Source organism: Pogona vitticeps, chromosome 9, assembly GCF_051106095.1.
Source record: "Pogona vitticeps strain Pit_001003342236 chromosome 9, PviZW2.1, whole genome shotgun sequence".
Taxonomy (NCBI): domain Eukaryota; kingdom Metazoa; phylum Chordata; class Lepidosauria; order Squamata; family Agamidae; genus Pogona; species Pogona vitticeps.
The window spans coordinates 19,883,623-19,897,752 of NC_135791.1; the positions used below are offsets into that span (position 1 = coordinate 19,883,623).

General features: G+C 46.5%; 1 protein-coding gene across 6 annotated transcripts in view; it reads left to right on the plus strand.

Moving 5' to 3' along the window:
* The window catches only part of USF2 (upstream transcription factor 2, c-fos interacting), a 37,709-nt gene that overhangs the window by 12,015 nt on the left and 11,564 nt on the right, over nucleotides 1–14,130 (plus strand). For 2 of the 6 annotated variants that reach the window (XM_072980176.2, XM_020777875.3), the window contains exons 2-5: nucleotides 708–754; nucleotides 3,754–3,887; nucleotides 7,290–7,409; nucleotides 12,605–12,758. In XM_072980176.2, coding sequence (XP_072836277.2) covers nucleotides 708–754; nucleotides 3,754–3,887; nucleotides 7,290–7,409; nucleotides 12,605–12,758 — 455 coding nt within the window. The remainder of the gene's footprint in view (nucleotides 1–707; nucleotides 755–3,753; nucleotides 3,888–7,289; nucleotides 7,410–12,604; nucleotides 12,759–14,130) is intronic. The other 4 variants (XM_072980177.2, XM_020777876.3, XM_072980178.2 and 1 more) reach the window with 2 other exon arrangements.

Genomic DNA, 14,130 nt, shown 5'->3' on the forward strand with positions numbered 1-14,130 from the left:
TGTTCCTACGAGAACCAGATACAGTGGTGCCTCGCATAATGAGTGCGCCGTTTAACGACAAATCCGCATAGTGATCTATTTTTTTAGATCGCTAATGTGATCGCATTGCGATGTTTTAATGGGCAAAACATCACATTGCAATAATCGGTAAGCGTTTCGCTTACCGATTTTCGCATTGCGATGTTCCTAAAACAGCTGATTGGTGGTTCCAAAATGGCCATTGGGTGCCCAAAATGGCCGCCACAACCATTTTCGCACGGTTTCCTTGCTTACCAAGGGCGCGAAAATGGCGGTGCTATGGAGGAACTTCGCTGAACTGTGAGTTTGGGCCCCATAGGAATGCATTAAACAAAGTTTAATGCGTTCCTGTGGGTTTTTCCGTTCCATTTAGCAATGTTTCCACATAGCGACAATTAATCCTCCAGGATCACTTTGATCCCTGCTTTCCCCTCCACTTGTGTTTGTTCTCAGCTTACTTCCGTGTATAAGACGACCCTCAATTTTTAGTCTTAAGATTTTAGACAAAAGTATAGTCTTATGCACAGAAAAATGCGGTACCTCTGCGATCAGCCTTATCCATACATCTGGGTGCCAGTTTGCATATCTTTCAGTTATATCTGAGGTTTATGTCTGGCTTCTTTTTCTCTGCTCAAGATGGCTTTCAAACCCTGTCCTTGTTGAGTCGTTCTCTTCTCTCTTTGTCACAGCCACGAGAAAGGACAAGAAGTTGAAGAGGGAGTCGAGCTGCCGGAAGGTGAGGAGGGGTCCCGGGCTGGCCCAGAAAATGCCCAACCACCCTGCGCGAGCAAGTTGTAACCCCTGCCTGGGGAGGGATTTCTACTACCAGGCCACCGCCTGATAAGTAAGGCGTATAGCATGTCAGTGTGTGAACGGAAGCTGAGTTATTTTAGGTTTTCCCTGTCGGGATCCCCAGTGGGCAGTTTTGGGGGGCATCTTTCCTCTTCTCCCGGCTCATTACCCACTGAAGATGGGGTTCAGCCATACCCATTGGCTGAAATTGTTTTCAAATATCTACCCTCACATAAGGCTGATGATGTCAGAATCAGCAGTGATTTTGTTCAGAAATTAAAAATTTCCTACCTGTGTCCCAAGGTTTCCAAGGCTCCTGTGTAATTGTCGGGAGGCCATAGAAGCTGTGGGACGGGAGGAGGAAATGTCTGATATGTGAAAAACTGCTGTGATAATGATAGTGTCAGCCTTCCTTGATGTAGCTGCACCAACAGAATTTCAGCCATTAAATGAAAGGTGTGACATTGATTACTCACAAATTAAAATCTAATCGGGACAGCCCACCTCTAGCAATGAAAACAGAACTTAATGGTGTGCAATTAGTTATACACTGGGATTGATTTTCCCAATTATTTAGTAATTTCATTTGTGTTCTGTTTTCCTTTGAAGTGCTCAAGGTGACATGTGTGGCTCTCTTCTTCCCCACCTTATCTTCACAATGACCCTGTAAGGTAGACCATGCTGCAAGAGGGAACGCTTTTTCCAAGGCCGCCAGATGAGTTTTGTTGCTCAAAGAAAACTGGAATCCGGAACTCCCAGACAAACACTGTAATCACTACACCACTCTGCTTCAACTGATGCCTGTCTCTATGTCAGGGATCCTCTAGGCCAGTGGTCTCCAACCTTGGGCCTCCAGATGTTCTTGGAGTTCAACTCTCAGAAATCTTGGCCAGCGGAGGTGGTAGTGAAGACTTCTGGGAGTTGTAGTCCAAGAACACCTTGAGGCTCAAGGTTGGGGACCACTGCTCTAGGCCACCTAACCTTTTTGGGACCACGGACCGGCTGAGCCTCTGAAGGAGGCGGGACACCACCACCCCGCACTTGCACAGGTGCATGCGTGCTCTCAGGTGCATGCATGAAGCGGTGGGGGAGCACGCACACGCCCAACAGCACCGGTGTGAGCACTGCCCCACCCCTTCGCGCATGCTCAGGAGCGCCTGTGGGCCCGCCCACCCCTTTGTGCGGGCACATGCATGAAGGGGTGGGGGAGCGCTCACGCCAGTGCTGGTACGCGCATGTGCCCAAAGCAGCTGTAGGGAGGGGAGTGCATGCGGGGGGGGGGTGGACAGGAGGTGTGTCTTCATGGCCCGGTTCAGCTCAGGCCACGGACCGGCACCGGGCTGCGGACCGGTGGTTGACGACCTCTGCTCTAGGCCAAGGTTTTGAAAAGGTGGCTCTGTGAACATGGCTGAAGTGCAGTTCCTGCCAATGGTGAAGGATGCTCCGGTGGGGAGCCACACACTCCTACCCCCAAAATTGGGCATTAGTTAATTTGCTGTGTCAAAAGTGGAGAGCTTGTGGCTCTCTGTACGGGGTTGGATTCCAAATCTCAGCATTCCCTGCCGCCAGAACTGATGCTCAGGGATGATGGAGGTTGTAGTCCAGCAAGGTTTGGGAGCACAGATTCCCCACTTCATCCTCTACACACATCTCCTTTCCCACCAGGTTGTCCGTGGTGGTGTTTCCAAGTAATGTCTCTTCCCTTGCCTCTTTTATCACAAGGAAATGGGTTTAGTGCCTTCTGCCAAGCCCGCTTTCCCCGCGATGTCCCATTGGCCTGCCCTTTGTTGAGAAGTGGGCAGAACGAGGTACCGTGGTCCACATGTGGGGGGGAGAAGAATTGGGGTAAAAGCAGCCAGTTGCAATCATCTTGACGCTCCCAGAGGGTGGGGCATCCCCAAGTGTTAAGAAGCCGTTTCACCGTCATTCCTTTTTTTTTTTTTTTAAAGACAAACATTATATGAAACTTAAAACAGGCTGGGTGAGCAGAACTGGCCTTTAGATGCCCCGTTGCTCTTCTCTGACTGGTGCAGTTGTCCATTTTTAGGTTAGGGAGAACAAAGTTGTTTGGGATATATCATTGCTTGTTGTGATGTACTGTCAAGTTGCCTCTGATCCTATGAACGAGCGCCCTCCTCAGCTCTTGTAAACTTGAGCCTGTGGCTTCCTTCAGGGAGTCGGTCCACCTCGTATTGCGTCTTCCTCTTTTCCTGCTGTCTTCCGCCTTATAGAAAGATTTCGTTTTGTGTCTCTTAAAGGAAGCTGTATATTGTTGGCTTTCCCCTCTGGGTTGGCGTGGAAACTGGCATGTATGCCAAGTGGCTAGAAACTTCTGGCCTTGATGGCTTCCAGTTGGTGTCTTGCAGTTGGTGTTGGATGTTGGTCCCCGTAGAAGCTTTTGGCTTTTATGGTTTTTCCCTTGGCTTTCTTTCTGCTACTTTTTTTTGTATCCCAAGACCTTTGCCCATGGTTCTCACCTTCTCATATAACCAGGTCAGACCGATGTCTTGGTTTTGCTTGAAACAGGTAGGTCCTCTGGCCCTTCTTAAAAATAACCTTTGCGAATGAAAATACATCTCTGCAGGTTATGTATCTTCTGGGCATCATTCATAAAAGTCTTTGCCACCGGCATCCGCCTGTTCCGCTCGTTGTTGCTGTCTATCGGTAGAGTTTCGCTCAACGTTCAATCTGCGGCCCCTGCTTTTCCAAGACTCTTAGGGGTGTCTTTGCAAGACCTGGGAGTCTCCTGCCCAGATGATTTGGATGGAAAGAGCGGTGGTGGTCTATCTAGAAGAGTTGTAGCTTTCTGTCTTGTCTTGTTTACTTTCTTTGCGTTAACCAGGGCTATGGTTCTTGACAGGAGAGTGTCAGGGTTTTGGAAAAAAAGGGCTCGGTCACAAATGCCCCCTGGACCCCCTGAAGTTTCCATTTTTACTGCCACAGGTTTCTTTTCTGCCCCAGTAGATGGCACAAATGCAGACGAGCAGACGGCCGTGGCCATCGCCAGTGTCCAGCAGGCGGCCTTCACAGATCATAACATCCAGTACCAGTTCCGCACAGAGAACAATGGAGGACAGGTAACGATGCATCTTGACAGCTTGGCTTTTCTTGCAGATGCTTCCAATAAAGCCCGGATGGTAGAGCTGGAGTGGACATATTGTCTTTTGGGGGGGGGGGTCTGCAATCTCACCTTTGACCTCAGAGAGCTTCAGTGCTCCCAAACCCCCACTCCAAAGTTTTTTTTTTACAAAAGCAGCTTTTTTTTTAAATGAAGCCCATTGCTCCTAAAATTTTAAAAAATCTAAAATATGGATGGTGTAGAGCAGTGGTCCCCAACCTTGGGCCTCCAGATGTTCTTGGACTACAACTCCCAGAAGTCTACACCACCACCTCTTCTGGCCAGGATTTCTGGGAGTTGAAGTCCAAGAACATCTGGAGGCTCAAGGTTGAGGACCACTGGTGTAGAGCAGCAGTCCCCAACCTTTTTCAGACTGTGGACCGGTTAGGGGGTGTGGGCTCTGTGTGCGGGGAAGGTGGGAGCACCCCTGCACTCACAGGTGGGTGTGTTGCACTCGCGGGTGGCTGTGTCATGCTTACGTACGTGTGGGCATGGGTGGCAGAGATCCATGTCTGCGGCCCAATTCAAGGAAGCTCACGGACCAGCACCAGGCCGCAGACCGGGGGTTGGGGACCCTTGGTGTAGAGAGCCTAGGATGCAGCTACCAAAATTATCCATTTCATCCCCTAGAGATCACCAGGGGGTGGCATTGTGGGGCAAATTTTCTCTTCCAAATTCCATTTGGGGTTCTGGGACTGCAGGTGGTCCCCCGGCGGCAACGTATCTCTTGCTCGTTCCAGTAGAAGTCATTTGATTTTAGAATATGAGAGAAGGGGGATACAAGTCACCGACGGTCCAGTGTTTTGTTCTGTCTTGCTTCCAATCACATGATTCAATGTTGAATGACTCAGCATACTCCTGAAAACTCGAAAGTCTAAGGAGAAAGAACCTTTCGGAAAGAGATGTTTCAGCTGGACCTTAAATTGCAGGCAGTAGAGTTTTCACCAATTCACATCATTCCATAGAAGCTTGACAAGTAATAGCTTGTCAAGGAAGAGATAATTTGTGCAGAAGGGAACAGTCAGCGATTAAGAAACCACCAATGCTGCAAATCAATTAATCAAAAAAAACCCTCTCCTGTTTAACAACGTGGGAGACTCAGAGGGAAAGAACAAGAAACTGGGCTTTCTTGGCGGTCTCCCCCCTGCCTGGAAACAACCTGCCCATGGAGATCCGCCTGGCACCCTCGCTGAATGAGTTCAAACAAGCATTGAAGACTTGGCTCTTCCGCCAGGCTTTCTCTGAGTAGTAGGTTTTTGAGATCTCAGCCTCCCTTTTTTACCATCCTTTTTGCCACCCTTTTCATCATCCTTTTTTACCACCTTCACTGCCATCTGTTTTAATTTATCCTGCTAGTTATTTTATTTGTTGAACATATGTATTATTTTACAGTGGTGCCTCGCTTGACGATGTTAATTTGTTCCAGCGAAATTGCTGTAGAGCGAAAACGTCGTCAAACAAAATAAAAAAAACCAATTGAAACGCTTTAAAAACCGGTTAATGTGTTCCAATGGGCTGAATAACTCACCATCCAGCAAAGATCCTCCATAGGGCGGCCATTTTCGGATGCCTGTCTTGTGAAAAATGGCTCCTAAAAACAGCGGGTAGCCCTTTTGAGCAGCTGGCGGCCATTTTGAAAACCCGACAATTAGCTGTTTTGATCGTCGTAATGCGAAGAATCGGTTCCTGAAGCAGGGAACCAATCGTTGCAAAGCGGAAAAACCCCATTCAAACCATCGTTTTTCGATCGCAATTGCAATCGCAAAAACATCGTTGTGAAGTGGATTCGTTGTTATACGGGGTAATCGTTAAGCGGGGCACGACTGTATTTGTTTTGTGCTGTCTTTGATATTGCGCTTGCTTATCTTGTTGTTAATTGCCCAGAGTGGCCTGATTGGCAGAGGGTGCGGGGTATAAATCCAGTTAATAATAATAATAATAATAATAATAATAATAATAATAATAATAATAATAATAATAATAATAATAATAATAATAATAATAATAATAATGTCCTTCTATATCCACAATTTAAAATCCCAGGAAATGGCCCGATACTGCTTCACAATATCGTACCCACGTTGCATGCTAATTTTTACATAGCAAAGGGCAGCGTGAATATTGAGAACACCGCTGGTCAAGGTGGTCTACGAGATACCTTCTTCTGCTCACTACCATTCACACTTGTTGATAAAATTCTCCTGACCATTGCTTTGTGTTGAGCGAGGAGCGGCTCACTGCTGAAAAAAAGGAGTCAGTATCACCTTGTGAATAGAAGTGCTTATTTTTGCAGTAATAATCTGCAAGGAAATGGTACCATGAGATGGTGCCAGAGGTGTAGCTCTACTCTTTCCTGCGGTTTTGGGTCTTACAGCTTTTACCACCCTGCAGTTTTTTAAAATGCTTCTCTTTGGTTTCTGAACATATATGAAATCACCCAAGTTCTCGGCCAAGCCACTGGTAGGTGTGGTGGTCTGTATTATGCATGCAGAAAATGCCCCTTTTTGGCTCCAGGTCAATGACTACTACTGTATTTTTCCGTGTATATGACACCCCCCCCCCCCACTTTTCTAACCCAAAATTAAGAAACCTAAGTGGGGCTCAGCAAGTGGAGGGGAAATCAGGATCACTTTGATCCCTCCTTTCCCCTCCATGTATTTTGTTCTTTCCTCATCTTACTTCGGTGTATAAGACGACCCTCAATTTTTAGTCTAAAGATTTTAGACAAAAGTACAGTGGTGCCTCGCAAGACGAATTTAATTCGTTCCACGGTTAATGTTGTCTTGCGAAAAATTCATCTTGCGAAACGTGTTTTTCCATAGGAATGCATTGAAACCTAATTAATGCGTTCCTATGGGCAAAAAAAGTCAAAACAAAGGGTTTATTAAGTGCTCTTTAAAGCTATATGTATTGTGCAGATGATTAAAAAAATTTCAATCAAAAAACTTTTTAAACATCATAGAAAAACATTTGAAAATCAGCGAACATGAGGCAGGAACAAAAAATGGAAAACATTTGTCTTGCAAAGCACGGCCATAGGAACATTTGTCTTGTGAGTCATCAATTCACACCCACACACACACACACACCCATTGCCAAAACCATTTATCCTGTGAGGCATTTGTCTTGCGAGGCACCACTGTATATAGTCTTATAAACAGAAAAATACAGTAATTTTTGGATTAGACGAGCCAGTAGCTGCTGCTTCCTAGATTACATTTAGATGAGGGCCCTCATTTCAAACTGCTGGTTGAGTGGTTTTTACTGCCTTTAACGTAGGCTCTCCGTAAGATAAGACCACCGTTTTCCCTCCGGTAGTAAATCATGGAAGGACTGAGTCTTTTTTTGCTTTCTCTTCTAGGTGACATACAGAGTCGTTCAGGTGACAGACAGTCAGCTGGATGGACAAACAGATGCAACAGGGGCAGTCAGCGTGGTCTCCACGGCAGCCTTCACCAGCGGCCAACAAGCTGTTGCTCAGGTGAGGGAAAAGTTAGGACGCTCCCCCCCCCCCCAGATGAGCAGGAGGTTTGCTTGGCGTTTGCTTCTTTGCATTTAGCAATCTCCACCCCACCTTTCTGGTTGCGGCGCATCTTCCAGGCGGCTTCCAGTTGTGAAATCTCACCCGCCACCATGCACAACGATAAACACATTAAAAGCAGCACTAAAATAAAATACGGTTTGGAAAAACAGCCGTCATGTTGGAACAGCGAAATAACAGTCTCGGATTAGGCAGCTTAGGTAACTTTAAAAAGCCACAACGAGATGGGTCAAAAGGCTTCAAAATGAAGCGGAATAAGGAAGCATTGCTAAATATGTAAAGGTAAAGGTTCCCCTTGACATTTAGCCCAGTCGTGTCTGACTCTAGGGGGTGGTGCTCATCCCTGTTTCTAAGCCGTAGAGCCAGCAGTTTGTCTGTAGACAGTTTCCGTGGTCACGTGGCCAGCGCGACTAGACACAGAATGCCGTGACCTTCCCACTGTGGTGGTACCTATTTATCTACTCCCATTTTTACATGCTTTCGAACTGCTAGGTTGGCAGGAGCTGGGACAAGCGATGGGAGCTCACTCCGTCGCATGGATTCAATCTTACGACGGCTGGTCTTCCAACCTTGCAGTGCAGAGATTTCTGCAGTTAACCCGCAGTGCCACCACGTCCCATTGCTAAAGATCTCAGTGCAGAAAGATAGGCAATATCTTTATAGGCCACTAAAAATGTCATACAATACACAAGCTTTTGTGCACCAAAAGCCACTTCAGCAGGTTTGTACCTGTGTGAGGGAAGTTCATAGCAAGATGGAAGGTTACTCTAAGATGTAAAGTTCAACAGTTCTTGGCATATCCCAGGTTGTTCTAGATCTTGGGATCCTTTGTGTTTGTTTGTTTTTTGTTACAAGTCCCACAATCTCCAGCCACAGGCTCTGTTAACTTGAGAATTCTAGAAACTATTCCAAAAAAGGTCCCAACATCTAGAATAATGTGACCTGTTTAGACCTGTGTTCCGTTATGCATCTTCTCACCTCTTCTTTCTTTGGCAGGCAAAATTAGTGCTTTTACTTTGTCCATTTTTTCCCTTTCCCTTTTTTTGTTTTAAGATGAAAAGCTGAGCTCTTTTCTCTGGGGTTTCCCCACGTTCTTTGCCCCACGCCGTCATTTCTGCTTGGGAAGCTTACCTTCGAGCAGGCAGGAGAAAGACAAAAACTGAAGGAACTCCAGTGGGACACTGGAGAAAGAATTTAAAACTTCTCTAACACTGTGGCTCAGATCTGAATCCTGTTCATACTTTTGACTGTGTACATCGTTTTTCACCCAATAAACAGAGAGATGGATACCCTGTGCTCCTTTTTGTAAAATTGCTAATCTAAATAAGCAGGATCCGTGTTCCTGTTAGGTACAGGAATGTTCAGATGGCAGATCCTCGTGTCTTGGGGGGGGGCGAGTGGACCTGAATCTCCACACATTGGCCAGAATCCTGTTGCATAGCTGTGCCTGCATAACTTGGAAGTTGTGCAAGCCTTCGGAAAATAGGTACCCAGGCGGGTTGCATAGCCTGATATGGGCTGCCCGAGTGAACTTCCACAGTCGTAACCTTAGCCAAGGTCAATTGGATTTCAGCCATCCTCGGCAGGAACTTTTTGTACCCCATCGTCTGTCCTTCACCCCCTAAATTTCTCAGATGTGGTGGAATACTTTGTCCCATTAGCAGTGTTGAGTATAATGTTTGGCTCTTCTGGAATTGACATTTTGACTTGTGCTTCAGGCCAGCAACGTAGATCTTGACTTACTTTGTTCTTGCCGAATGCCTGGGAAACTTCCAAGATGCGTGGGCTTCCTCGGAGATGGTGGGTTCTTTCAGGCAGGGGGTCAGTTTGGAGAAAATGCTCACGTCCACGGAAGCATTGGGTTCAGTTCTGTAAACTGCACCATGTTAGAAAATGCAAGAGGTGCTGCCTTCTTACATGAACTGGTAATTCTAGAAACATTGGATGTTTATTGCCTTGCTCTCCTTGCGCGATGTGCGTGCCTAGCTTTACATAAGGAAAAATCACTAGCGTTGCTCAGAGACAGGAGGGATGTGCAAATGATCTTCCATGCAAACTGGAAGAACAGTAACAAGGGGAGAAAAACGGTGTCTCCGTCTCCTGCTAGAGCCAAGATCTCCCAGTGAGAGGCGGGTGTTGGAGAATCCCTAAGAAGCCAAGAAGGCTGAGTCTAAACCAGAATCTAAGTGGTGGTGAGGCTTCTTCAGGCAGCAAAATGCCTTGAAGCAGCCCTATAAGGAAGACTATTCTGAGGTTTCATGTCAGGAAACAACCAACTCAGAAAAAAAAATCAGAGGTTGATATCTGTAGACAGCTGATACTTCCTTTTCCTTCTTAAAAAAAAATGTGTTGAGTAAACAGTTTTCAGTGTCAAAAATACAAAGCACGTCTCCGGTCTTTAAGTCAGAGGTGAGAAAGAGGCGCACTTCGGTTTTTTGAAAACTTTGGGCTCAGATGAGCAGCGAGTGATAATGTCGCCATTTGGGTATGCAACTGCCTGATGCAGGGTAGATGTGGACCCTGAATGCATCATGCCTTCACCCGTTGCAAAATGCGGCACGCCTCATCTTCCTTTTCACCCAGAAGCCACGGATTCAGCTGCCTGCAAAATGAGCATGTTGGGATCAGCCGTGTCCCAGTTGGTGGACATTGCCAGCCAGAATGTGGTGGCCAGCTTGCTGGAACCCACATTGATCTTCATAAGCTTATTCTTCCCACATGTTCTCTTCCCCTTTCCCACCCCATTCTCCATTCTCAAACCTCTGAGGTCCTATGAAAGGGGCTGTCTTCCTCCCATTCATTTGAAGAAGGAAGAAAATAAGGATCCCGGGAATAACCTTCCAATCTGCCTTCAAGAATGTTACAGTGGACCCTCTACTTAATCCGTAATGGAATGGTGGCTGTAGATCGAAAAGTCTGTAGGTCGAGTCTCCATTGACCTTCAATGCATTGAAAACCAATTAATCCGTAACCGGCCGTTTTTGTTCCATTTTGTTTTTTTCTAGTCTGTAGGTCAATTCTCCGGCTGCAAGTCGAACCTAAATTTTGCAGCCAGAGAAGTCTGTAACTTGAAAAGTCTGTAAGTCGAGGGTCCACTGTATTTGCAATGTAAAGGTGACTAGCCAGCCAAGAACAATTTGCTAGCTGTGTCTACAAGCCTAGTACACTATGCTTCTATGCGGGTCCAGAAGCACAGATATCTAGCCCTTTAGAAAGATTGGATAATCCAGGTATATTCATGGAGTGCAATTCCCAGAAGCCTTCACCACCAGCTGTGCTGACCAGGATTCTGAGAATTGCAGTTCAGGAATACCTTGGTTACCGAAGGTTGGGAACTCTTGCTTTAGAAGGTAGATAACTCAATTTGGGTGGGTGGGGGAACAGTTCTGGCATGTGGTTGCTGGTTTGCAAGATCACCTTTGTATTCGCCAGATACCCAAGATTTGTCAGCAGGAATCGGGTGCAAAAGAAGTACAGTGGTGCCTTGCTTAACGAGCGCACCGTTTAACACCGAATCCGCATAGCGATCGCATTGCGATGTTTTAGGTGGCAAAACATCGCATTGCGACAATCGGTAAGCGTTTCGCTTACCGATCGTCGCATTGAGATGTCTACAAAATAGCTGATCGGCGGTTCCAAAATGGCCGCCGGAAGAAGAAAATGGCCACCCGTTCTTTTTTCGCGCCCTGCCCTCGCTTACTGAGGCAGCGAAAATGGCGGCCGGATGGGGAATCTTCGCTTACTGGTGAGTTTTGTCCCCATAGGAACGCATTAAACTGAGTTTAATGCGTTCCTATGGGGTCCCCCCCTGCCCCCGCATAGCGAAGTTTCCAGATAGCGACGTTTTTCCTGGAACGGATTAACGTCGCTATGCGGGGCACCACTGTAGATCAGTATTTATGTTTCAGAAGGACTTCCGTCTCTTAAACACTAGAGGGCAGGGTGCACTTGAAACAAGATACTTGCACAGCAATTAGTCAAAAGTAAAGAGGTTTGGTCTTAACATATGAAACCGTCAGGTGAGGTTTAGCAGAATCTTAAGACCAGCATCACGAGCTATGACGTTTTAAATGCCACTTTCTCCTGTTAGCTGGCTGGATAGCTCAGTGGTTTAGATAACTAGCTCTGGAGCTAGTAAACCACTTCTGAGTTGTATCTACCTGAAAAATCCTGAAAAGGATCATCTTGACAGCACTTCATGATGATGATTTCTCCTGTTGGATCATCTTCCCTTAGTTCTGCAAGTGAGTTTTCAAGTGTTGACTAACATAGAGGTAGCTGTGTTGGTGCATGAGAATAAAGTTAAATCCACTTGGACTTTGGCCTCTGGTTTCAAGATAAGAAACCATTTTCCTGAAAGGGAAACTGACATGCCAGACGTACAAGAGCTGCACTGTAAAAAAGAGCTTTGTGGTTTACCAACGTACGTGCCAGTCTGCGCAGTCTGGCACAGGACCCAAAGAAATTGCTTACTCTTTGAAAGCAGGAAGAGGATGCGCTTTGCCCCTCTTGAGGGTCTTGGATTTCAGTTCCCAAACGGCATGACCCCCCCAGGAGCAACGGTAAAGGATTCAGAGTGCTTTAGCCCAGAATCTCTGGAAGGTGAAAAGTTCTCCAACCCTCTTTGCAAATATCTGTTTGGCGCCACCTGCCCCGCCCTCCTCCTGGACAGCTGGAACATCAAGGTTGAAAAATGTGTTCTTGAATTACATGGCTTGCTTTTGGTGCTTGTTTAGCATTGAGAAGGAGGAGTCATCCTTGTGTTGAGACAACAGTGTTAGTTACTTCACCCAGATCCGGTGTAGGGGGAAAAAAAGTCTCGATGCAGGATCAAGGAGATCTGTGGAGGAGAAGGGCCAGTAGGATGTGTTTAAATGAGCTTCAGTTTTGAAATCCCAAGACACCAGCCGGGGCTCCTGTTTTTAGAAGCATCCAGGGACGTCGTGGCCAAACTGTCCCACCTTACCCCTGTGTTTCCTCCCCCCCCCACACACAGTTTATCCCACCATGGATCTTTGCTTTCCTCTCATTTGTGAAAGCTCCAATCCTTTCCTGGACCCGGGAATAGAATCGGAAATGGAGAGTGAATAACTTGGTCCTCTTTTGTTTCCTTTGTGCCGTTCCGCTGGCCACAGGCTGTGATCCAGAATCCGTTCAGCAATGGCGGGAGCCCAGCCACGGACGCCGTCAGCGGGGAGGCACGTTTTGCCTACTTCCCTGCCTCGACGGTGGGGGACGCCACGGCAGTGTCGGTGCAGACAACGGATCAGTCGCTCACACAGGCTGGAGGTAGGAAAAGCAAGGGCCTTCTAAGGCAAGGAGGAACAGCTGTAGCTGTCCACCTCCTGCTCAAATACCATAAAAGCAATACAGTGGTGCCTCGCTTTACGATTGCCCTGCATTACGACAAATCTGCTTAAGGACAATCTTTTTGCAATCGCAACTGCGATTGCAAAACAATGGTCTGAATGGGGGAATTTTGCTTTGCAATGATCGGTTCCCTGCTTCAGGAACCGATTCTTCGCAAAACGACGGTTTTTGAACAGCTGATCGGCGGTTTCAAAATGGCTGCTGGGTGCTTAAAATGGCTCCCCACTGTGTTTAGGGATGGATTCCTCGCTATACAGGCAGCAAAAATGGCCGCTGTATGGAGGGTCTTCACTGGACGGTGAGTTTTTACCCCATTGGAATGCATTGAACGGGTTTCAACGAGTTTCAATGGCGTTTTTATTTTCGCTTTACGATGTTTTCGCTTAACGGTGATTTTCCTGGAACGGATTATTGTCGTTAAGCGAGGCACCACTGTAGAAGCGAACAGCAAGCCCGATGAATCAAGCACTTGCTTGTTCCCTAGAAGCATGAAGAATGATAGAATAACGGAGTTGGAAAGCCGTTGAATCCAACCCCCTGCTCAGTATAGGAATCCAAAGCATATTGGACATAACGGTTGTCCAGTTTTCTCTTGAATGCCTCCAGTGTTGGAGTGCTCACCATCTCCCGGGGTAGTTGGTTCCATTGTCATACTGCTCTAACAGTTGAGAAGTTTGTTTCTGATAATCAGGCGAAATCCAGATTCCTGTAACTTGAGCCCAGTATTATGTGTCCTGCACTCCAGGATGATGGATCCAGCCCTCCCTCCATAAGTACTGTTGTATCTCCCTTCAGTCTTCCTTGCTGAAGAAGTAGAAATGGATGTGTTGTAAAGTGAAACTTAAAATATAAGATCATGGGGACAACCTGGTTGCTAATCTAAATGAGTTCGGGGGCAGGTTGACATGACCCAGAAGCATTGCCATATAACCTGGAAAATGAATTGTGTACAAATGTGTGTGTGTGTTTTAATGTATTTTTCCTGATTTGCTATGGAAGGCGTTTGGAGGCCAACTTCGAGCTTCAGAAAGTATCCCACATTGCTTGAGCAGAATTTGTGCCCCATCCAATTTGATTGGTGCCCCTGATGGGTTTTTCAGTTTGTAAAATTGGTGCATTAGAAACCGAAAACGGATGTAACTTTTTCATTTTTGCAGTGATGTGGAGGAAATTGGGAGATGTGATAAACCCTAAAGAGAGAATCAAAGCTGCCAATTTCCATACAGCTTGTTTCCATGGTTTGTGTACTAGGTACCTTAAAATGTGTTTGGTTGTTTTTTTGTTTTTTGTT